Source organism: Procambarus clarkii, chromosome 50, assembly GCF_040958095.1.
Source record: "Procambarus clarkii isolate CNS0578487 chromosome 50, FALCON_Pclarkii_2.0, whole genome shotgun sequence".
Lineage (NCBI taxonomy): Eukaryota > Metazoa > Arthropoda > Malacostraca > Decapoda > Cambaridae > Procambarus > Procambarus clarkii.
The window spans coordinates 7,279,404-7,303,660 of NC_091199.1; the positions used below are offsets into that span (position 1 = coordinate 7,279,404).

General features: G+C 40.8%; 1 protein-coding gene across 1 annotated transcript; it reads left to right on the top strand.

Moving 5' to 3' along the window:
• The first annotated feature begins 3,437 nt into the window (after positions 1 to 3,437).
• LOC123772649 (uncharacterized) lies at positions 3,438 to 24,083 on the top strand. Its single transcript, XM_045765906.2, has 4 exons — positions 3,438 to 3,568; positions 18,631 to 21,777; positions 21,988 to 22,136; positions 22,847 to 24,083. The coding sequence occupies exons 2-3, from the start codon at positions 18,649 to 18,651 to the stop codon at positions 22,117 to 22,119; spliced, it is 3,261 nt and encodes a 1,086-aa protein (XP_045621862.2). The 5' UTR covers positions 3,438 to 3,568; positions 18,631 to 18,648; the 3' UTR covers positions 22,120 to 22,136; positions 22,847 to 24,083.
• The last annotated feature ends 174 nt before the right edge of the window (positions 24,084 to 24,257 follow it).

The window sequence follows — 24,257 nt, forward strand, 5'->3', positions numbered from 1 at the left end:
TTGTAAATATAAATACAAGATAATAGATAGATCGATAAATAAATAGACAACTTTCAAGTATTGCACCAAGCAATGGCGAGAGGAAAAAAATACAGTATACATTACATTTGAAATTAATAATGGATGAATGGTAATAAATTGGTGTATGTTTGTAAGTATACCAAACAAAGTCTATTTAATGGCAGAATTTAGCCATTTTGTGTAAAAACTTTTATATCTCATATTATTAATTATAACAGTAATCGAAAAAAGTCATAGTTTGTATATACAAGAGATGAAACAGAGAGCCATGAGCTAGAGCGATGTACTGAGTCCATAAGGAGGCAGAGCTTCCAGAAATACCTTCCTGTGATTGGCTGTTGTGGAGAATACCAACACTCTTTTATGAATAAAATTTAAACTAAGAATATAGGTCCTTGTGCACAAAAGAACAACAATTTCTGTTTTGCACTTGACAGAAATCTTCATCTAACTGAATAATTTACTCGAATAAGAGGGCAGAGCAGTGTATCATTATTTGTGTCAAGGCAACCCCCAATAATGACGTCACAAGTTAGGTAGCCAGCCCATTTTTATATAACATCTGTTATATCCTGCAATATTTAATTATCAATTTATTAACACTTTAAATAATTAACACTTCACTTTTTGGGGTAAATTAAAGTTAAAGCAGAATTCCAAAAGCAGGACTGGTGGGCTGAACTAAGATGGTTTACTAAGTGGATGGCACCTATAGCTGATCCCGGCCTGTGATTGGCTGTTGTGTGAATGTCAACAAAGAGTTTCTACCAATGATATGCCACCATTTTATTTAATATGCACCCTATACCCATCTTGTGGGCGGAGCTTGGAACTTCCTACCCGAGCACAACAACCCGCCTAATGGGTTGCTGTTTGGCTATTTATAGTGCGTTGGAAAAGCAACAGATGGCGTTAGTTGTATTTTTGGGGTAATTTGTTATAAGTGTAATTTGATGTCAACAGATGGCGTAAGCTGTAACTTATGGCTACTGTTGACCAGCCAGTTAATAGTGTTCTTATCTGCCAACAGATGGCATCAGCTGTATTATTATCATTTTAATAATATCATTATTATTTTAATAATATTATTACATTAATAATAATGTATTATTATTACTTTAAACACTGATCTATACGTCTGGTAGCTTATAATAAGGCTTTATACCATGCTGGTATTAGGTAACTAAAATACTGCAATTACTTAATTAATATCACCAACACATTGTAACTTGTAAATAAGATTAATTATTATTATTAAATATTATTTGAATTCATGTGCTAATTATATGATAATGTGCCATCTATTTATTCATATTCTTAACTTATTATCAACTTCTGTTGCCTCGATTTTGGTCATAATAGTGTCTTGGAAGACGAGACCAGCAGCGAACACAAACCAGCGCATACGTATATACAAAAGGTTCGTATATATATATATTCTTTTAAACTTTATATAGATTATATTCTTTTAAACTAATGAAATTTACATTTAATTTAGAAATATACATTTGTCTTGATCTCAGTTAAATGCATTAATTAAAAAATGGCAACAGTTGCCAAAATCACATAATAAGAAATGTAAACCCAGGTAATGGGGTTACAATGAGACGTATTTATTGCTTATCTCAATAAACATACTTGAACTAGAATTCTGCGATTACCTTTTTTTTTATCTACTGTTGAGGATATGTAAGACAAATGTAAGGTTTTGAGGCTAAGTAACGAAGATAGTTACAAGATACGAGCCAGATGGTGTTGAGATTGCAAAAGGGATTATGATAAGAACTTAAGCCAAAAAGTCAATGCATAAATATTCGCAAATATGAGGCTGGGATTTATTTCTCGAAAAGTTAGCAATAAAATACGCTTTCTAGTTCTTTATTTTTGAAATTAAGACCAGGGATTCTGTCTAACTAAGCTGCAAGCTAAAACACCGTTATCCTATAATGTTCATCTGTAGCTTGACCCTAAATACTCGTTTATTAACGAATTTATTGTTAGAGTTCATTAGGAATCAACTTTGTTGAAGGCAGAGTTTCCAACAAATACCTTCCTGTGATTGGCTGTTGCGGGGAATGCCAACGCTTATATGAATAAAATGCAAAATAAGATATACGTCCTTTTGCTCAATAACCTTGTTGTTGTGCAAAAGAACAACAATTTCTGTTTTATACAAGACAGAAATTTCCATCTAACTGAATAATGTAGACCAAAAAGAGGGCGGAGGCATTGTATCGTCGATATTATTTGTGAGGCAACCCCCACTGATGACGTCACAAGTCAGGTAGCCAGCCCATGTTTCTGTAACACTCGTTACATCCTGCAGTATTTAATTATCACTGTATTAATACTTTTAAATACTTAACATTTCACTTTTTAGGTAGATTAAAGTTGAAGCAGAATGTCATAAGCAAGGATGGTGTGCTGAATAAACATGATTTATTAAGTGGATGGAGCCTTTAGCTGATCCCTTCCTGTGATTGGCTGTTGTGTGAATGTCAACAAAGAGTTTCTACCAATGATATGCCATTTATTATGCACCCCATACCATCTGTGGGCGGAGCTAGGAACCTCCTACCCGAGCACAACAACCCACCTTATGGGTTGTTTGGTTATTTATAGTGCGTTGGGAAAAAAAGAGATGGCGCTAGTTGTATTTTGTAGGAAATTTGTTATAAGTGCAATTTGATGTCAACAGATGGCGTAAGCTGTATCTTATGGCTACTGTTGACCAGCCAGTTGATAGTGTTCTCTTCTGCCGACAGATGGCATCAGCTGTATTATTATTATTTTAATAATACTATTACATTAATGGTCATAAAAGTATTTGTGTACGTCTGGTACCATACAACTTGTGTAAAGGTGGAAATGTAGATGTTTATCTCTCAGAATGTTTGGTAATATGTTTATTGTTTGTGATGTGTTTATATGTATGTATTAACACGATGTACTGAACGGGGTGAGAATAGCTTGAGCTACCTCATCCCTTTGTGTGTATTTTACCTCAATAAACTTATTTCAATTCAATTCAATGGGGTTGCTAGGCTCGTTCATACTAGGCTTGCAGTTACACAACTGGTCGGGGGTTCGGAGTGCACAACAAACTACCACTCACTAGTTGAATAAGGGGATGCTTAATGAACTATATCCACCTCTGGCGGCAAAAAATCAATATATGATTTTATATGTGTGTGTGTGTATGTGCAGAAATAATATTAATAAAACAATTAACATCGTGTAGTGTACTTTATATATCAAAATATATTACTTTGAAACCCATAGCATTCACTAAAAAGAATTAGGCTACTCTTATTACAACTTCGCTACTTTTAGACCGTCAGCTCGCTACTTTCAGCAATTTAGAGCTGGCAACCCAGGTACTGTGGCGTGTTAGTCACTGGAGACCGTGTCCTTGGACCAGACGGTAGGGCGCCGGGTCCTGTCTTGCAAGGTAGGCTGTCCACCCCCGCTGGTGCAAGAGGCTGTTGGGCATCGTTCATCACTCGGGCACATTACAACTTATAGTTTCTCCTCAGCTTCCTTCCAGGTGGTATATATGGTCACACTAGCTTAATTAGCGCTCACGGGAGACATCTGTCACACAGGGTGCAGTCGCACCTCCACAGATCTCAATTATCAGCTCTTGATACTGGTAATGGCTCAAAAGGGCCTCCACTTACCGGCCATTCATGCCCGTGCTACCTTTTGGGGGCTTAATCTTAGTCTTAATTAGAGCTCGTCTCCTCAACATGGGCTTATACTCCCTTAGGAATAGGAATAGGAATAAAGGAATAGGAGCTGCCTCGTATGGGCCAATAGGCCTTCTGCAGTTACCTTTGTTCTTATGTTCTTATGTTCTATAGTCACGGTTTGGTAAGCATTACCAACACTGTTCACACTATATCGCCATCACTGTAGCCACTATCACCCTCACGATAACCACCATCATCATTATGAAGGCAACCACTATCACCACCACCATCACCTTCATCATCATCTTCATCATCATCCCTCTTCAAACTATATGCCAGGTATGAATAATGAATTGGGAACTTCACACCAAGGCCGCCCTTCCCCCAGTTTCTTCCTCAACCCCCCATCTCTCCCTCCCATCACCATCTCCCTCTACCCTCCCATCACCCTCTCTCTCCCCCTCCCATCACCCTCTTCCTCTCCCCCTTCCCATCACCCTCTCCCCTCCCAACACCTTCACCCCATTAAGCTCCCCGGAGCTGTTGCTGATTTTGTTCGCTGTTGGTCACGTGTTGACCTCTGCAGACGACGCCATATGGTGCGGCTTTGCGCGCGAAAGGAGGCCATCCTCTCCCTCACCACCCGGGCGTGCGAGAGGTGGCCACCCACCACCCGGGCGTGAAGGAGGTGGCCACCCACCACCCGGGCGTGCGAGAGGTGGCCGCCCACCACCCGGGCGTGCCAGAGGTGGCCGCCCACCACCCGGGCGTGCCAGAGGTGGCCGCCCACCACCCGGGCGTGCCAGAGGTGGCCACCCACCACCCGGGCGTGCAGGTGGCCACCCACCACCCGGGCGTGCAGGAGGTGGCCACCCACCACCCGGGCGTGCCAGAGGTGGCCACCCACCACCCGGGCGTGCCAGAGGTGGCCACCCACCACCCGGGCGTGCCAGAGGTGGCCACCCACCACCCGGGCGTGCCAGAGGTGGCCACCCACCACCTGGGCGTGCCAGAGGTGGCCACCCACCACCCGGGCGTGCCAGAGGTGGCCACCCACCACCCGGGCGTGCCAGAGGTGGCCACCCACCACCCGGGCGTGCAGGAGGTGGCCACCCACCACCCGGGCGTGCCAGAGGTGGCCACCCACCACCCGGGCGTGCCAGAGGTGGCCACCCACCACCCGGGCGTGCCAGAGGTGGCCACCCACCACCCGGGCGTGCCAGAGGTGGCCACCCACCACCCGGGCGTGCCAGAGGTAGCCACCCACCACCCGGGCGTGCCAGAGGTGGCCACCCACCACCCGGGCGTGCGAGAGGTGGCCACCCACCACCCGGGCGTGCAGGAGGTGGCCACCCACCACCCGGGCGTGCGAGAGGTGGCCACCCACCACCCGGGCGTGCAGGAGGTGGCCACCCACCACCCGGGCGTGCCAGAGGTGGCCACCCACCACCCGGGCGTGCAAGTGTTTGGTAGAGAAAAATGGCGTTTGTTAGCTTAAGCGGGAAAGTATTTCTTTCATCTTTGATTGGAAAATACATTTTTTAATGATGATCTGGCGGAAAACGTATGTTTTTGTAGTTATTGCGGAAATATTTGGCTATTTCACGTTTCCTTAGAGATATATTATTTGACTTTAATTTAGAGATAATAAGTTAAGAGTTTCAGCAATTTTTTTATATTTGGGCGGTAAAATATTTAAGATATTTTTATGTTAAGAAATGTGATGATCTCGTATTATTTTAGTAGAACAATTATTGAAGGATTGGGTGATAAAAAAGGTTATTGTCGGTAGAGACAAAAATATTACAAAACAGATGCAAAATAATGAAGTGAGATACCGAGGTGGCAAACATGTCTGAATAATATATGAAGTACATTTCAACTCTAATTATCTTATGAAAATTATCATAAGGCTTGCTACATATTGCTCACGTTATAATTATAGACATTATGGCCTCACAACACAACACTGGCCCACATAAAACCAAAGCCATAACACATCACAAAAACACTGACTTCAGAACTAATTATGTTGATTTTAAGAGACAAAAATACTTCCCAAATTTATTATGATATTAGTTGACAATAAAAGTAATAATAAAAGTATATAATTCATGGGGTGATACCCTATAAATTATATATATATATATATATATATATATATATATATATATATATATATATATATATATATATATATATATATATATATATTAGTATATTTTGGTAGCAGTCTTTCCTGTTGACATATATTATTAAATATGACCGAAAAAGTAAGATTAATAATTCTAACACGAATTTTCTCAATCTTTCGTACATTTCTTTTCACTGTTGGAGGTAATTCAAAAATCAATTCTCCACAATTCATTTTTATTTCTAGTCTGACGCGACACGAGCGCGTTTCGTAAAACTTATTACATTTTCAAAGACTTTAGTTTACAAATACACAACTGAATAGAACTTACGCATCTCCGATTTTGTTTATATCTACATTTGAGTGAGGTGGATGGGGTGAGGTGGCATTAATAGGGTATTAATTTCATCAACACAAGACAGAACAAGAGGTGGCATTAATAGGGTATTAATTTCATCAACACAAGACAGAACACGAAACAATGGGTATTGAAATGGAAGTGATTGTAGAAAGTCTATTGGTCCATATTTCTTGATGCTTCTATATTGGAGCGGAGTCTTGAGGTGGGTAGAATATAGTTGTGCATTAATTGGCTGTTGATTGCTGGTGTTGACTTCTTAATGTGTAGTGCCTCGCAAACGTCAAGCCGCCTGCTATCGCTGTATCTATCAATGATTTCTGTGTTGTTTACTAGGATTTCTCTGGCGATGGTTTGGTTGTGGGAAGAAATTATATGTTCCTTAATGGAGCCCTGTTGTTTATGCATCGTTAAACGCCTAGAAAGAGATGTTGTTGTCTTGCCTATATACTGGTTTTTTTTTGAGCTTACAGTCCCCAAGTGGGCATTTGAAGGCATAGACGACGTTGGTCTCTTTTAAAGCGTTCTGCTTTGTGTCTGGAGAGTTTCTCATGAGTAGGCTGGCCGTTTTTCTGGTTTTATAGTAAATCGTCAGTTGTATCCTCTGATTTTTGTCTGTAGGGATAACGTTTCTATTAACAATATCTTTCAGGACCCTTTCCTCTGTTTTATGAGCTGTGGAAAAGAAGTTCCTGTAAAATAGTCTAATAGGGGGTATAGGTGTTGTGTTAGTTGTCTCTTCAGAGGTTGCATGGCGTTTCACTTTCCTTCTTATGATGTCTTCGACGAAACCATTGGAGAAGCCGTTGTTGACTAAGTTTTACGAAACGCGCTCGTGTCGCGTCAGACTAGAAATAAAAATGAATTTTGGAGAATTGATTTTTGAATTACCTCCAACAGTGAAAAGAAATGTACGAAAGATTGAGAAAATTCGTGTTAGAATTATTAATCTTACTTTTTCGGTCATATTTAATAATATATATATATATATATATATATATATATATATATATATATATATATATATATATATATATATATATTTATATATAATGTTTCTGCCTTAATTATATATATATAATTAAGACAGAAATTTCCTTAAACTACTTTTGTATTTAATAATACATCTTCAGAAGGATAGACTTGCAGCTCAGTGGGTGTGGATATATAGGCAGGAAAGAGTTGAAACGAGGTACAATGTCTTTAATGAGATAATTGAATATCAATAAGGTATTAGTGAGATAAATGTGTATCAATGATCCTACTCAAATCGCCCGTTAACTGATCAATCAAAAATGTATCCATATTATACAAACCACTGCTAATGTTCAAATTACATGATTTTGTAATCTGTATTAAAGCAGATTTAATAATGTTCATATTGAAAATGATTTTACAATTTGTTACTGAGGAAGCCATCTCCCAAAAAAACGCAGTGGATAACAAAGCTTGAGGCCAATAGAATCAACATTCTTAAACTCTTCATCCAAGAATTCTGAACTAACAGTCCGAAGAGCTCTAGATACACTAAGAAAAAAATGTATTGTTTCACATTATATCTATGTCCTGATAAATAATGAACATAAAATAAATTGTTCGTAGGCTTTCTGTAACACTAAACTTTAGTGAAAAGTCTTCCCTGCGAATAAGTGTATCTAAGAATGGCAAACATTTATCAATTTCAGTCTCCATTGTAAATTTTATAAAGGTGACTTGATCATTAAATTTAGCCAGAAATTCGTCTGTATTTACATTTGTAGGCCATATACACAAAATATCATCAACACATGTAAACCATGAAAGGATTCCAGGGGTAAATTTTCAAACAAATTTATTTTCAAAAAAATCCATGTACAAGTTTGAAAACAATGAAGCTAACAGAGTCCCCATTGCCATTCCAAAAGTCTGTAATTAATACTCATTATTAAAAGTATATTTACATTATTTTATACACAGCCTAATAAGATTGACAATAATATCAGCAGGCAGAGGTAATACATTGTTCATTAATTAATAAGCAAGATAATCAAGAATATCAATCAACCGGAAATTCCAAATGCCGAAAATGTTCCTTTATGATAGTTCCCTCTTGTTATAGTTTCAAAATACATTCTCGTGAAATAATGTTTCTAGGATCAGGCTTCAGATGAGCTGGGGTAGGATAACAGCTCTTGCCCGCGGTTTTACTATGGAAGTCAGTTGACAGATCTTATATACCCTAATCTTAGTTTATAAGGAGAGAGAGGGAGAGATTAAGACGACAGATTAAGCCCAACTGTGCCAGTTGATATAAAACTAAGAGGCCCAAACGCTAAAATAAGAACACAAAAAATACCATTGACAGTTGTAAAAGCCAAAACGACAGAGCACTTGAATGTGGTGATAAATAACCTCACCAGGTTCCTGATAGATAAATAAGGTGTTAGCCAAGAGCTAGAGTCCGCTCCCGTGGACACAGGTAAGCACAGGTTACAGTGACACGTCTCGTACAAAGCGTTACATAAGCAAACAAAATATGGCGGTACATTCTCCTCCGCGTCGTCAATACACTCACACCTTCAAGATGACATCGACAGTCAGACTCCTGCCGTCTGCTGCGCGCCTGCAACACTTAACTCACTCTCTGTTGCAATTTCCATGCAACACCTCAGACAGGAAGCCCCGCTGTGACTTATTACATTCGCTTGCTCGGTCTTGCACCGTTAGTGACGAAAGTTGCTTCTCATTTGGTTTTAAGAAGTCAAAATATTTTGAGACGTAAATGAGAAGTAAAGTAATATTTTTCTCGCACTTCCTTGTTTTCTGCAGCCTGGATTATTATTTGTATTATTAATAGTATTGTTATTAATGATGTTACTCTTATTATTATTGTTAATTATTACTTTTATCAGTTAATAATATTAATAATGATATAGTATTAATTTGAACACATCATTTTAGGTCTTTGTAGTTACTATGGCTGTTGCAGGCTGGAACTGGTCGCTTTCAGTGTCTGTGTCATTATTAAGATGTCTGACTTGGTCAAATTACTCAGCCCGTTCTCCACAGCACTAAACTTTGCCATTCCCACCCACTCTCCGCCCACATCCTTCACTACACCACTAGTGGCCGTCATCCTGGCCATTCCCACCCACTCTCACCACCCACATGGTTCCAACTGCTACACTCACATAAAGGATGGTGTGTATGGATAGGTGTAACAGCTAGCCGGGCAGAGGCGTACTCTAGGGGTGTTATATCGTGTTATATCGATATCTTGCCGTGTTATATCACTTGAGCATCGCCTGACAATGGCTTGAATATACAGTTACACCACACATGCCTCTTCTGTGTTGGAAATTCAGAATGTAAGAATGTTACATTTCAGAATGTAAGTTGGAGATTCAGAATTACCTACGAATTAATTTCAGTTCTCACTACATGTCTGGTGCTGTCTTGGATTATATTTAATTACTTTAAGTAAGACTATGAGCAAGAAGCCCAAATTAGAAACGAGCAGAGGACAGCATATGGGAGCGGCAGTGTGGGTGGCTGGCCTTCTCCACACACACCACAAGCAGCGAAACGCAAATTAAAGTAACCAACAACAAAAACATCCAAATAAATAATGTTACACATACACACACACACACACACACACACACACACACACACACACACACACACACACACACACACACACACACAGTCTCCAAGAGAGAGAGGTGTTAAGTATGAAGGTTAAACAGATGACAGAAAACATATACTCTTTAAATACATCATCAGTTGTATTTAAATACACCTAATATGATACACCCACCATCACCACCACCACTACCACCACCACCACCACCACCACCACCACCACCACCACCATCACCACCACCACCACCACCACCATCACCACCACCACCACCATCACCACCACCACCATCACCACCACCACCACCACCACCATCACCACCACCACCACCATCACCACCATCATCACCACCACCACTACTACCACTATTACTATCCCCCCCCCCCGAACGTGCATATAAGAATGAGGAAAAATTACCTGTTATTAGAGGCAAGGTTAGTCACGCTTCGGGATTGTTCGGGTTGTAGTTGTGACATTGGCTATGGTTGTGATTGTGGTTGTAGATGTTGTAATTGTGGTTGTAGATGTTGTAATTGTGGTTGTAGTTGTCACTGTGGTTATAAATAAGTTTGTTTGGATTCATTTGGTTGTAGTTGTAGCTGTGATCTTCCTTGTGGTTTCAGCTGTGGTTGAGGATGCGGCCATATTGGTTGTGTCTCCAAATTTATTCAATTAATTTGACTTCCAAAATGTCGATATACATAGACGTCTCATAATTATATTAACAACTCTTCACAACAACTGGTCTTGATATTGTTATCAAGAGCTATCACTCGAGATTACCTTGAGTTTCCTTGAGTGGTTTCAGAGGTAATTATGAGGGTAGAGTGCTCAACCAGCATAGTTAACACATTCCATCCATGATAACACCACTTATATTATACGTAACGTCTCAACCAGTCATCCACACACTCTATTGCAAATGTTTCAACAACACGTTTAAGTGCTTGGATCGTGTGTGTGTGTGTGTGTGTGTGTGTGTGTGTGTGTGTGTGTGTGTGTGTGTGTGTGTGTGTGTGTGTGTGTTGCTGTACCTACAGGGAGCGATATCTAATGGCTTGATGTTTGTCTTAAGACCCATCAAAATATGAAGGATATTAAACCACCAAAATAGTTAATTTACCAACTAGCAAGTAGTCTTAAATCCTGAACATTGACACTTATTAATCTGTGTGTGTATACACCGACAAATGGGCAACACCTGTGTACACACTTTAGTCTACAGTGTAGAGCCTTGCTTCATAGCTAGTGTGTCTGTCGTGTATACATATTCCTTGGCACTTATGGTGATGGCTTCTGCCTTCAGCTTGTTCCCTATTGTTTACCATCCTCACTGAATACAAGTATAGCACCTTCTTACAGCTTCCTTGTGTTCTATGTATACAACTGAGAACAACGAGCACTTCTCCGCTAACTCTGGTTACTGATGACTTACATGAGACTGGGGACTTTCCATTGGGGACTTTCGGCGCCGTGGAGAGAGAGGACCTGCTGCTTGGGTAACAGCTTCTCCTCCATATCAACCTACCCTGGCTTTGCGCCCTAGTGAGGCCACCCCAGAGCACAACACCATAGTCTCCTGAGACTGATGGATGCCTACTTACATGAGATATAAAAGTATCTTGGGAAACAGTGAGAAGCATCCTTCACTGCACCAGTGTTTAGATCAGCAGCTTGTCCATCTGTCGACTGCATGTTGCAATGATTTAGGCAAGAGCTCTGCGTCATCATATCATTATTGCAAACACTTGCTGCGAGAGAAATGCAATATTTATGACCTACTTCATTCCCTATAAATATATCTGCAATATCTTAAATGAAAATTGTTCCGACACCTGTAGGCGATGCTTATATATACACAAATATACACATATATATGTGTGTGTGTGCGTGAACTCGCCTATTTATGCTTGCGGGGGTTGAGCTTTAGCTCTTTGGTCCCGCCTCGCAACTGTGTGTGTGTGTATGTAAAAAGAGTTTTCACTACGTTATTCATTCCACTTCTTCATTATTTTGATCAATATTTATGTATATATTTAAGTTGCTAATGTATTGTTAATTACTAATAATGGATCATTTATCTACATATACCCAGAAAGTTTATACTAGTCAGCGCAATAGGTAATCTAACAGCTGTCAGTTGTCTCATGAGATAATTATAACAAATGTAAATAAATATAATAATAAATATAAAAATAAATAAATAATGTCGTTAAAGCCAGTTAGGTTCTATACTATACTTGTGCCGAGGTCACTAGCTTTATGAAACAATTATATATGAAATACGACGCAATAACCAGCTCTGTGAGTGGTCAGCAAGCCCAGCTCTGTGAGTGGCCAGCAAGCCGAGCTCTGTGAGTGGCCAGCAAGCTCGGCTCGCGGGCCACTCACAGAGCCCATTAATCCACTTCATGTCACTCTTAGCCTAACTATATACTGTCTTATTTGATCCAATATTTTTAGTACAGAGTCAAATATTATTTGTATGAAATACCAGCCAAAGATTGTATATATTTGTACCTAATATTTTTTAGTCGCCAATCACTTATTGAATATATGAATGAAACCACCTATTGACATCTGTTCATAACCACTTTAATCGATCGAAGCAGAGAACAGAGTTTGGGGCCTACAAAAAACATTACTCATATAGCATTAAAATCTCCAAGCCGACGAAATCATGACTCAATGGCGCTTTGAAATCTCCAACCAAGCCACAAACATATTTTACAAATATACAGTTCTCAATAACGATTCCTGTAACACCACTTTAGCTAACGTCATTAGCGCTTAAGTGTTTCATTTTTCATCCTCACTACCTACCTACTAGAAGGGGAAACTACCGATCCGAAACGATTCGAGAAAGAGATTCTGGATTAGACGTAACATCAAATCTAACTTCTGAGGCACATATAAATAGGATAACGATAACAGTGTACTCTACACAGGCAAAAGTTAGAACATCATTCATAAACCTTTGAAAGGAGGCATTTAGAGCGCTTTACACTGCTACGTGAAGTGGAGGCCTGGTCGAGGACCGGGCCTTGGGGACACTAAAGCCCCGAAATGCATCTCAAGATAACTTCCAGAAGTTCCTGAAGGATAGCATGCACACACACGCTCTGGCGCGCGCCAATTGTCACAAGTGACAAGAATGATCACAATTCACATGGAAGAGTATTGACAAGAGCCACAAGATTACACGTTCACAATGATACCAGACCATTATTATAACGGCTGTGGTCATGATGAGTGATGGCCACCTGAGGAATGTCCCCATTATGGCAACTGTGGCCAGGATCTTGTCAAAACTTTACACATTTCTTTGTTTATGTGTTTGTTGTCAGTGTGTGTGTGTGTGTGTGTGTGTCAGTCTTTGTACTCCGCCTGTGCTTCTGTGTCAGCCTCTCATCTTATGACTGACAGATTGGCCTCCAGTTCCTGGACCCATCCACCCCAACCATCACCCACCTCAGATTTAGGTGATTACCCAATCAAGAGGACCAGATAAACTTACCCTGTAATGTCGTGCTTATAATTTGATGAGAGAGCCTCATATGTGGTGCCTTTTATAGGTCTAATCTCCCATTGTCATTAAACCTATATTACATCGCGGGTCAGGATATATCTAGAGATGGTCTGGTTGTGTGTAGAAATGATGTGATCTTTGACAAGGTGTGCATGTTGGCTGGCCAGTGCCTGTTGTGGTAGCTTTTTAACCTCCTGGAACCTTCAATCCTAACTCCAAAACAATTCCATCTTGAGTTACTTAGACATTTAACATTTAATTGGCTCAATGTAGTGTGAGGAAAATGACCATAACAATAGACGTGATTAATTAATTGTTGGGTCATGAAAACACCAGCAGATCACGCTAATAACTGCTAATAATAATAATGAAGTTAACTCCCCAAGCCTAGCGTTGAGTGGCGGTGTATCATACATCCACATTATTTCATTATCAGCTTACGTTTGTGTATATCCTCTAAATAATAATAACACATTTTAACATTATAAGACACTGAGAGGTTTAGTAATACTTCTCAGAATTCGAAAACAGAGTAATTTTGATATTTTGAGAAGGTTGAGACAATACTTTAGAAGTCTCAAGATATTATCCAAAATGGCGGCGTGTTTTGAAGCATTTGGTCACAAGGGCGCCCTTGTAAGTGACAGTAGACTGTCTTAATACATGCCTCTCTCCTGCACCCCCTCTCCATCTCCCCCTCCCCACTGTCAACTACCTCTCACGGGCCTCACCCCCGGTATATAAGCCTTATTACTGACCACTTCAAGTCAGTGCGAAAGTAATCCTCACAGCGTCAAGTCGCGCAGGAAAGTTAACAGTGTAATTTTCTAGTGTTTTTTTTCGGTGGCAAATACAAATTTGCTTTTTGGATTATAAAGTGAAAATATTACTTTGTCTACTAGTGAGCGCTCCGAGCTAATGTGTTTTTTGTTACACTGAAGAACAAAAGATATTTAAGGACTGCAACTTTTAAGTCTTGCAATGGTAAGTATATTGAACTTGTACTGATATTTGACTGAAATATGGGCTTTCGTACTATATAAATAATATAGTACGAAAACCTTTTAAATCTATTAATATTTTATTTTTTATTTCTGTAAAGAAAACTAAATTTCTTCATCTAAAGAAAATAATAACTGCAGTATTAGCTTAGTCGCAGCATTATATACCACTCCTGAGGTTCGTAAGCCTAATACTTAACACCAAACTAACATTGCGCAGTCAGACAATGAATGTATGTAAGAACAATAATTATAATAACAATCCCTTACGACTGAACAACAATTTTCGTGTACAATGGTAAATCATTTATGATTTTACATAATCAGTTGATTCTCATCAATGTTTTAATTTGCTTAGTCTAATATTTAGGCACATATTGAGAGCCTATTATGCTCATCAGTAACATTTTACAAGCGGGCGAAGAGTCACAATAACGTGGCTAAAGTATAATGGCCAGACCACACACTAGAAGGTGAAGGGACGACGACGTTTCGTTTCGGTCTGGTTATCAACATTTTACAAAGCCACTCACAGGATGGGTGTACATGGTGCCTGATAATTTAAACTAATGCACTCCACCACACAAGCAAGCACAATAGCAGTGTTCCGGAATCCATAATAATTTTTAAAGCAATGCAAATCCTCGAGTACTGTGTTGGTATGGAAGTAATTAAATATTCTACAGCTCAATGTCAGTTTAGCATCCATGCCTAGCTACAGTCATTTGTTCCAAGCTCACTGTTACGAACATATTCCATTTACTCACTGCTCGTTGGTTAAATAAATGTTTCCTTAGAGCCTTATGGCTCATCCGCGTCTCAAGCTTCCATCTGTGGTCTCTCGTACCTACTAAACATTTCATCCTTATCAAATCTACCAATGTCGTTTAGGAACTTAGACGTCGCAATCATGTCTTCTTGTTTTCTATCTAATGTAGTAAAGTCCAGTTACCTCAGTCTTTCCTCGTTCTCCAATCCTCTCCGTTCTTGGACCAATCTTGTGTGTGTGTCCATGCTAAAATTATAATAATAAACTGGATTAAATTATAGACTGATTAACTAGAGAAACTAAGAGCATTACAAGCCAGAAGAAAAGTGTAGAAAACGACAGGAACCACAAAGGAAACTTGTGTGTTTGAGAGAGTTGGCGCAATCTGTCGACCATCTGCTGCGAACCTGCAGCAACTCGATAACATTCGCTTACCTGTTGTTCTTCAACCTATCCTCAGACCAAGTCCATTCTATCCAGCGGTCGACCCCAAAGACGCATTTTTAGTGACCTAAATATCCACCAGACAAGGGTCAAACAAACAGAAGTCTCTGATCCACACATATAACTGTACAAACCCAAGGATGGTGCGAGAGAGAATCCTGTCTCGTGTTACTCTGTTGTCCTCTCGTTCTCGTGCATAGAATGGACTTTGGCCTTTGTTTTAAGGACTTTGCAGCCCGTCCTCAAAAAACATGATGCTGTTTTAGCGTTTCTCTTCATGCTCGCCAAATGTGTCATGAAGCATGAAAGTGTTCAATTATCCTCATAAAAATTCTTACAATAATTTTCATGAACATTCACCTCTGTTCATATGTTCATTTTACGTAGTCACAAGCTGACTTTCTCTCCACGTGTTGCAAAAGTCTTCCTTGAAGTTTTTACTGTACAGCAAAAGCTTAACGTTTATCCATTATATTAATGGATAAAATAATGGTTTATCTAATTATATTGAATTTTTAAAGAGAGAGAGAATGTGGGATGCAGAGGAGAGTGGGGAATACAAGGGGGCTAGGAGGAGAGAAGGAGAAGGGGGAATGTAGGATGAGAGGGAAGGAGGGGTGAGAAAGGTGGAGAGGCAAAGAGAGGGGGGAAAATTGGGAGAAAGGGAACGAGAGGCGGATAGGAGGGTCAAAAGGCGGAAAAGGGAGGTGATAGGGAGAAGGGGGGGGGGGGGGGAGAAGGGAAGAGAGATGACTTGAGAATGGTCCAGGACGGACCGAAACGTCGTCGTCCCTTCACCTTCTAGTGTGTGGTCTGCGCCTGTAAGAGAGATGAGATTTAGTATTCATCTAATACTCAATCAATTTAAAAATAACCCTATAATGTTGGTACTTAAACAACGACTGTTGTTCATAATTAATGATCTCAGTCTTAGAACTTGTGTAACACGCTTGTGGTACTGTGACATTAATTAATGTAGTGCTTGGTGTCGGCCTGCGGCACTGCCGTAAGGTCTTCCAACCTCTGGAGGGTTATTAATAATGGCCACCACAACTGCCAACCACCATATATACTTAAGTAAACTTAATGTAATATACACAGAAGCCAGGTACACCTTTTGGTGTGATGAGTTTCCTAGGTTAGAGACAAGAATCCTATTAGGCTTATCAAGATATACCAAGTCCAACGACTGACCTTTCACAGAATGCAAACCACGACAGTTGTCTAACTCCAAAGTACCTATTTGCTGTTGGGTGTGCAGAGGCATCAGGTGCAAGAAAACGTGCCCAGCGTTTGCTTGCTAGAGAAATAACTCACATTACAAGGGATACTATTAATTGCTATGCGAGGCTACCACCAGTTTAATATACAGTAATTAATTTTACGTTGTTCCTGGCAGCCTAGCATCGACTTTAGTCTGTCAATACGAAACAAATTGGCAACCTGATTTATATAATTTATTTATTTATTTATTTATATACAAGAAGGTACATTGGGTTTGTGATAATACATAGCATAGTACAGTATTAACACTCTTGTAAAGCCACTAGTACGCGCAGCGTTTCGGGCAGGTCCTTAATCTAACAGATAATTTTAAGTAGGTAAATTCTATCAGAATAAGACGCGCCAGTCTTAAAATAAAACTAACGACTAATAAAGCGTCTTCTTGTCAGTTACAAACGAGTGAAAATTAAAGACTAAAGCACAAATCTCCAGCTCTCGAAATGCCTCAAGAATTACCTAAATACAGCGCTGCCATGTTGCGGTGACCAACACCTCAAGTCATAATTATCTTGTCAGTTTTTTTTTTCACTGGTTGCGTACTTTACAGGTTATGATGATGACTCTTACCTGATATTTTCAGTGTTAAACCCACGACCATGAAAACACCTGACGCATTTTACTGGCTGCCGGAGCACTGATGACTGCTGACCTGCGGGCGGCCTTCACAATGGTTGGGTAATGAGTGGTCACCATGCTCCTCTCTCCTCACTCTCCAACGGAAATAGATTGCGGTGGCGTTACTTAACATTTGCTTAAAAATACATAGAAATAGCGGTGTATTTTTTTTGTATTTGTAACACTAAAAATGCCTTTAAGCTACATTTATTTGTTCTAATCTCTATACATTGTAGTTACAATGTCACAATGCCCATACAAGGACTAAATTTTAATTACATCAATAATGTTTACGTCAATGGTTGGAGGAAAATAAAACGACAAGTTTCATGGGTTTCAAAATAGAATCACAGCTACACACTGTCACATGACTACAGTGCTCTACGTCTCACACTGTATACAGACAAAGAGCTGAAATCTCTTGAAACCTTGCAAAATGAAGCTATACGTCTCATCTGTGTATACATGAATACAAAGATCCAAATTAGAAGAAGTTGTGGCAAGCATATATGAGTTGAATATAATAAAGCCGAATGATGGGGGGTTGGAAGGGTGCCCAGGAGGCAAAGCTCTCCTGGGCACCGTGTGTGCTAGGAAGTGGCACCTAGGAATGGCACCAGGGAAGAGAAAGGGTTTTTGATGAGCGCGTGACGAGTGGGTCAGGAAGCTGATTGATTGATGAATATTAAGCACCCAAGAGGTGGCACCGGCATGAATAGCCCGTAAACACGCCGGGAAGCCTAGCCCACTGCCTTATGTACCCATCGAGCAGGGCGTTACCCGGTTTACAATAGATACAAAAGCCTAGCGCTTCGGGCTCGATTTCTACCCTGCGCACAAAAAGCTGGCGATGCGCCCTTCGATCCATTATTGGGCCACACATAACCCAATAAAGCTCAGACAACCTACTACATTTATTATGTCATAGCTATCAGGAAGAAGCAAATTTTTTGATACACCTTTTGTTAATGTCTGTCTCACCGCTCTAATAGTTAACTACACATAGTGTTATACTTCCAAATTGTAACCTAAATGTTACGTTAACAATAATAAAAAACCTTAATATTTCACCTAACTGGGCAGCAGTTATAGCAGTCAGCAGGCAACAACAGCAGTATATTCTAGATATATGGGTGATTAATAGATGAATACCTTTTTCAGGAGCGGTGGTGGGCGTTAATGGTGGCGGTTGTAGCCATTGTAGGACCACCAGCTGCGCACTCCAACAGCCTGAAGATCGCGAGGGAGCCTACTATTCTCTCCTTTATCCAGGAGGAATTCATTGCGAAAACATTCCCCAATGAGATCATCTCCCTGGAGGAGATAGTCAAGGCGCCATTAGATCTTGACTTACTGGGTGATGGGAGGATTGATGAAACCATAATTCATGATGCTATCAAACAGAAGACAAATGAGACGAGAGTCACAAATAACACAAAATTGGTCGCAGAAGAGTCCAAAACTGAGGATACTTATGCTAAGCTTCCCGCCCATCATCACTTGTCTCGTATCTCTCGCCCGCTTAACACTCCTCACACCATTCTCGATGAAAACATTGATAGCAAAAGGAAAAAAAATATCCAAAGAAAACGTAGAAAGGCAGAAAAAGCACTGTCTCTTCTCTCGGCCGGACATTCTCCTTTGCCTTTTCACTCTGTCATTTCGCATTCTCCTTCACAGCCAATTCCTGCTGGATATGTCTACAACCCTTCAGTCTATCCTACCTACTCCTCTCCCTTTGGAGTTACTCCCTCATACGGAGTTACCCCATCATTTGGCATCACGCCGTCTTATGGAGTGACACCTTCGTATGGAGTCAATCCTCATTTTGGAGTAAGTCCATCTTATGGAGTAGTGGCGCCCCAGTATGTGGCCCCACCTTCTTCTACGTATTACATTGCACCGCAGGCAGGTTACAGTTCCCCGATTTCCTCTAGTCCTGTTGCAGACACATATACGGCCCCACCAGCAGAGTACAAAGCCCCTAAAGAGGAGTACAAGGCTCCGGAGCAAGAATACACGTCTCCGAAGAAAGGATACGACTACTCCCCTCCGTCATCTGCATATAAGGCTCCAGAATCCGAATACAAGGCTCCAGAATCCGAATACAAGGCTCCAGAATCCGAATACAAGGCTCCAAAATCCGAATACAAGGCTCCAGAATCTGAATACAAGGCTCCGAAAGCAGGATATGATTACCAACCACCAACTCCTGCATACAAAGCACCAGAGTCAGAATACAAGGCTCCGGAATCTGAATACAAGGCTCCGAAAGCAGGATACAACTACGAACCACCAGCTCCTGCATACAAGGCTCCAGAGTCAGAATACAAGGCACCAGAACCAGAATACAAGGCTCCAGCATCCGAATACAAGGCTCCAAAAACAGGATATGATTATCAACCACCAACTCCTGCATACAAGGCTCCAGAGTCAGAATACAAGGCTCCAGCATCCGAATACAAGGCTCCAAAAACAGGATATGATTACCAACCACCAACTCCTGCATACAAGGCTCCAGAGTCAGAATACAAGGCTCCAGAATCTGAATACAAGGCTCCAAAATCCGAATATAAGGCACCAGAATCAGAATACAAGGCTCCGAAAGCAGGATATGATTACCAACCACCAACTCCTGCATACAAGGCTCCAGCATCTGAATACAAGGCTCCAAAATCCGAATATAAGGCACCAGAATCAGAATACAAGGCTCCAAAAACAGGATATGATTATCAACCACCAACTCCTGCATACAAGGCTCCAGAGTCAGAATACAAGGCTCCAGCATCTGAATACAAGGCTCCAAAAACAGGATATGATTATCAACCACCAACTCCTGCATACAAGGCTCCAGAGTCAGAATACAAGGCTCCAGCGTCCGAATACAAGGCTCCAAAAGCAGGATATGATTACCAACCACCAGCTCCTGCATACAAGGCTCCAGAACCAGAATACAAGGCTCCAGCATCCGAATACAAGGCTCCAGCGTCCGAATACAAGGCTCCATCATCCGAATACAAGGCTCCAAAAACAGGATATGATTACCAACCACCAACTCCTGCATACAAGGCTCCAGAGTCAGAATACAAGGCTCCAGAGTCAGAATACAAGGCTCCAGCATCCGAATACAAGGCTCCAAAAGCAGGATATGATTACCAACCACCAGCTCCTGCATACAAGGCTCCAGAACCAGAATACAAGGCTCCAGCATCCGAATACAAGGCTCCATCATCCGAATACAAGGCTCCAAAAACAGGATATGATTACCAACCACCAACTCCTGCATACAAGGCTCCAGAGTCAGAATACAAGGCTCCAGCATCCGAATACAAGGCTCCAAAAGCAGGATATGATTACCAACCACCAGCTCCTGCATACAAGGCTCCAGAACCAGAATATAAGGCCCCGGAGTCTGAATATAAGGCACCATCAACATCCTACAAAGAACCAGATTCAGGGTATAAAGCTCCTTCAACTACCTATAAGGAGCCAGATACATTGTATAAGGCGCCGTCAACATCCTATAAAGAGCCTGATACGGTGTATAAGGCGCCATCAACAACCTATAAGGAGCCAGAATTTGAATATAAGGCACCGTCAACACTATACAAGGAGCCGGATACAGTGTATAAGGCACCGTCAACAACATATAAGGAGCCGGATACAGTGTATAAGGCACCGTCAACAACATATAAGGAGCCGGATACAGTGTATAAGGCACCGTCAACAACATATAAGGAGCCAGAATCTGAGTATAAGGCACCGTCAACACTATATAAGGAGCCGGATACAGTATATAAGGCACCGTCAACAACATATAAGGAGCCGGATACAGAGTATAAGGCACCGTCAACAACATATAAGGAGCCGGATACAGTGTATAAGGCACCGTCAACAACATATAAGGAGCCAGAATCCGAGTATAAAGCACCGTCAACAACATATAAGGAGCCGGATACAGTATATAAGGCACCGTCAACAACATATAAGGAGCCAGAATCCGAGTATAAAGCACCGTCAACAACATATAAGGAGCCGGATACAGTGTATAAGGCACCGTCAACAACATATAAGGAGCCAGAATCCGAGTATAAGGCACCGTCAACAACATATAAAGAGCCGGATACAGTGTATAAGGCACCGTCAACAAGCTACAGACAGCCACAGGGTTACAATTACGACCCCCCTGTACACTCTGGGTCCCCCGGGGTGTACTTGCCCTCCCCCCCAGAGTACGGGTCAGTACAGAAGGTGCACGGAGTCAACGAGCCTGCCCCGGTGTACGGCCCTCCTACACTACCACACAGGGTAGGTATTAACACCTCTTGGCTCTTTCCACTCTGATCATAAGTTGACTAGTGCAGTATTCTACAAGTATTCATATCTATATACATTAGCAATCTTCATTTTGACTTCTTTTTCATAATTTTCCATCAACCTTAAAGCCTATTACCATAGGACGTCATTATAACTTGGTAATGAGTGCTTCCAATGGTGTAACTTGGACATAACTTGCAGGTGTTGGACCCATACGCCACATTGGACTACTACGACGACACCTTCCGTCCGCCTCGCCGCCGCCATGGCAGGAGGCGGCGGCCAGGCTTCAGAAGGTTCCGGGGAAGATATTACAGACAAACTTCGGAGTAATGGCGACGCAATTAAGAGTATGGAATACTGCTTTTCTTCCTGTTTCAACTCTGCTATTGTTATTGTATTAAATTGGTGCAAATATATATATGTGGAAATATCATGATGGGAATAATATGTTATGGCAAAATTGTGGAAACTCTGAATGGCAGTGAAATTTTAGAACGAGAATTCTTTCAGGATGGTAACATGTGACACAAATAAAAGGTATATACATACATCAATATAAACTCATGTTACCATCCTGAAATAATTCTCGTTCTAAAATGGCACTGCTGTTCAAAGAGAGTTTAGTTTCTACCGTAGTTTTGCCATAACATATTGTTGCCATCGTGATGATGTTTCCAACTTCTCGTCACTATTTTAGTTTATGTCAACACCGTGAAATGTTGCCATCCAAGAGTCGCTGAAATTATGAATGTGTTGCCGTTCTTTGCCTTGTGTTAAGAGTCAGTCCGTTCCCTTGATCTGCCACTGTGTAAAGTCCACCTTTTATCCTAATCAGAACGTGCAAACCCAAGCACCTAGCCTAATCTAGTGTCCGATGCAAAGAAAACGTACAATTCTGAGTCATTACTTCTTAATAAGTCACATTTGTAACGTTGATTACGAATAATAAAAAAGAAACCTGTTAGTTAAGAGAATAGCATCATCTTAACATCGCCATACGATTTATATGGGGTTCATTGTGGTTACTAACAGCATTCATGTATCTTCGTCCCAGCAGCCGTAGCAGCATCCATCCCTATCCGCCTGCTAGTGCTCATCCGCCTGCTAGCCGCCCCCATCCGCCTACTGTTCAAGCTTTACCTGCTGTCCACCAGTTGAACACTACAACATTTTTATGATCGTCGGCCCGTCATCACCTGTTGCTCAGCTGCCACCAGCGTCCTGTCTACCTGTCATATATCTGCTGGTCAACTGCCTCCCAGCTGTCATCCACCTACACCATCTCTCACAGGCTTTCCACCTTTCATCCACCTGTTCCCCCGCCCAACATCCATATGCTATCCACTTGTCATCCGCCTACTATCCAGTTTTCATCTACTTGCTATCGCCTTTTAATCCACCTGCTGTAATATTGTCATCCACTTGCCTGTAACCTGCCATCCACTTGTTAGACATATACTGCCCCATAGTCATCCACCTGCTACCCACTAGACACCCACCTGTTACCACCCACCTGGAAAACAAACAGAAGAGTTTGTTAAACAGGTGTTATAATAATTTACTTTCGTCCTCTGGAGTCATTATTTTCTCTGTTCCCGTTTCTTTGTTTCTCACTCTGTCGGTCTCTGTCTCTATCTGCATCTCTCATCCATTAAACACTAGATAATACCATTTATTTACCACCAAATCATGCTTTCAATAGTCTTTAATATTTGAGACTTAGACTTGGAGATCAGGTGTAGAGTGTAGGCTGTGTGTGTGTGGGGGGGGGGGGTCTGTTGTAAACAAGTGTAGATTGTACCTTTGTATTCCGTATTATTACTCCATAATATATATATATATATATATATATATATATATATATATATATATATTTATATATATATATATATATATATATATATATATATATATATATATATATATATATATATAAATCCTTCCAGATTTTACTAGAAAGATTACTAGTATTAATGTATATCTCGCTGTAACATATGTATTATTGTGTTTACTCTATTTATGAATAAACCTCATCCATTCTAGTTTATTCTGTAATTTTCAGTTAGGGAAAGAAGGGTAGATAGTGATAGTGATGTGAAGAAACTAGATAAAGTAAGCTGTAGAAGGCTTATTGGTCAATACGAGGCACTTCCTGTTTATATATACCAAACTGTATTGATATGGTGTACTAAATTTATTAATCCAGTGTCATCACAGATATATTGATCTAAATGGCTTCCCAAATATATTGATGTAGTGTACTTGGAAATACATTGATATATCAACTTCCCAAACATATTTTTCTTGTCTCCAAATTTTATTGTTCTGGGGTTTCCCAAATTTATTGATGTGCAGAGACCTTCCAAATGAGTGAGAACGGGTGTGTGGAGTACGGGACGGGTGTGTGGAGTACGGGACGGGTGTGTGGAGTACGGGGACGGGTGTGTGGAGTACGGGGACGGGTGTGT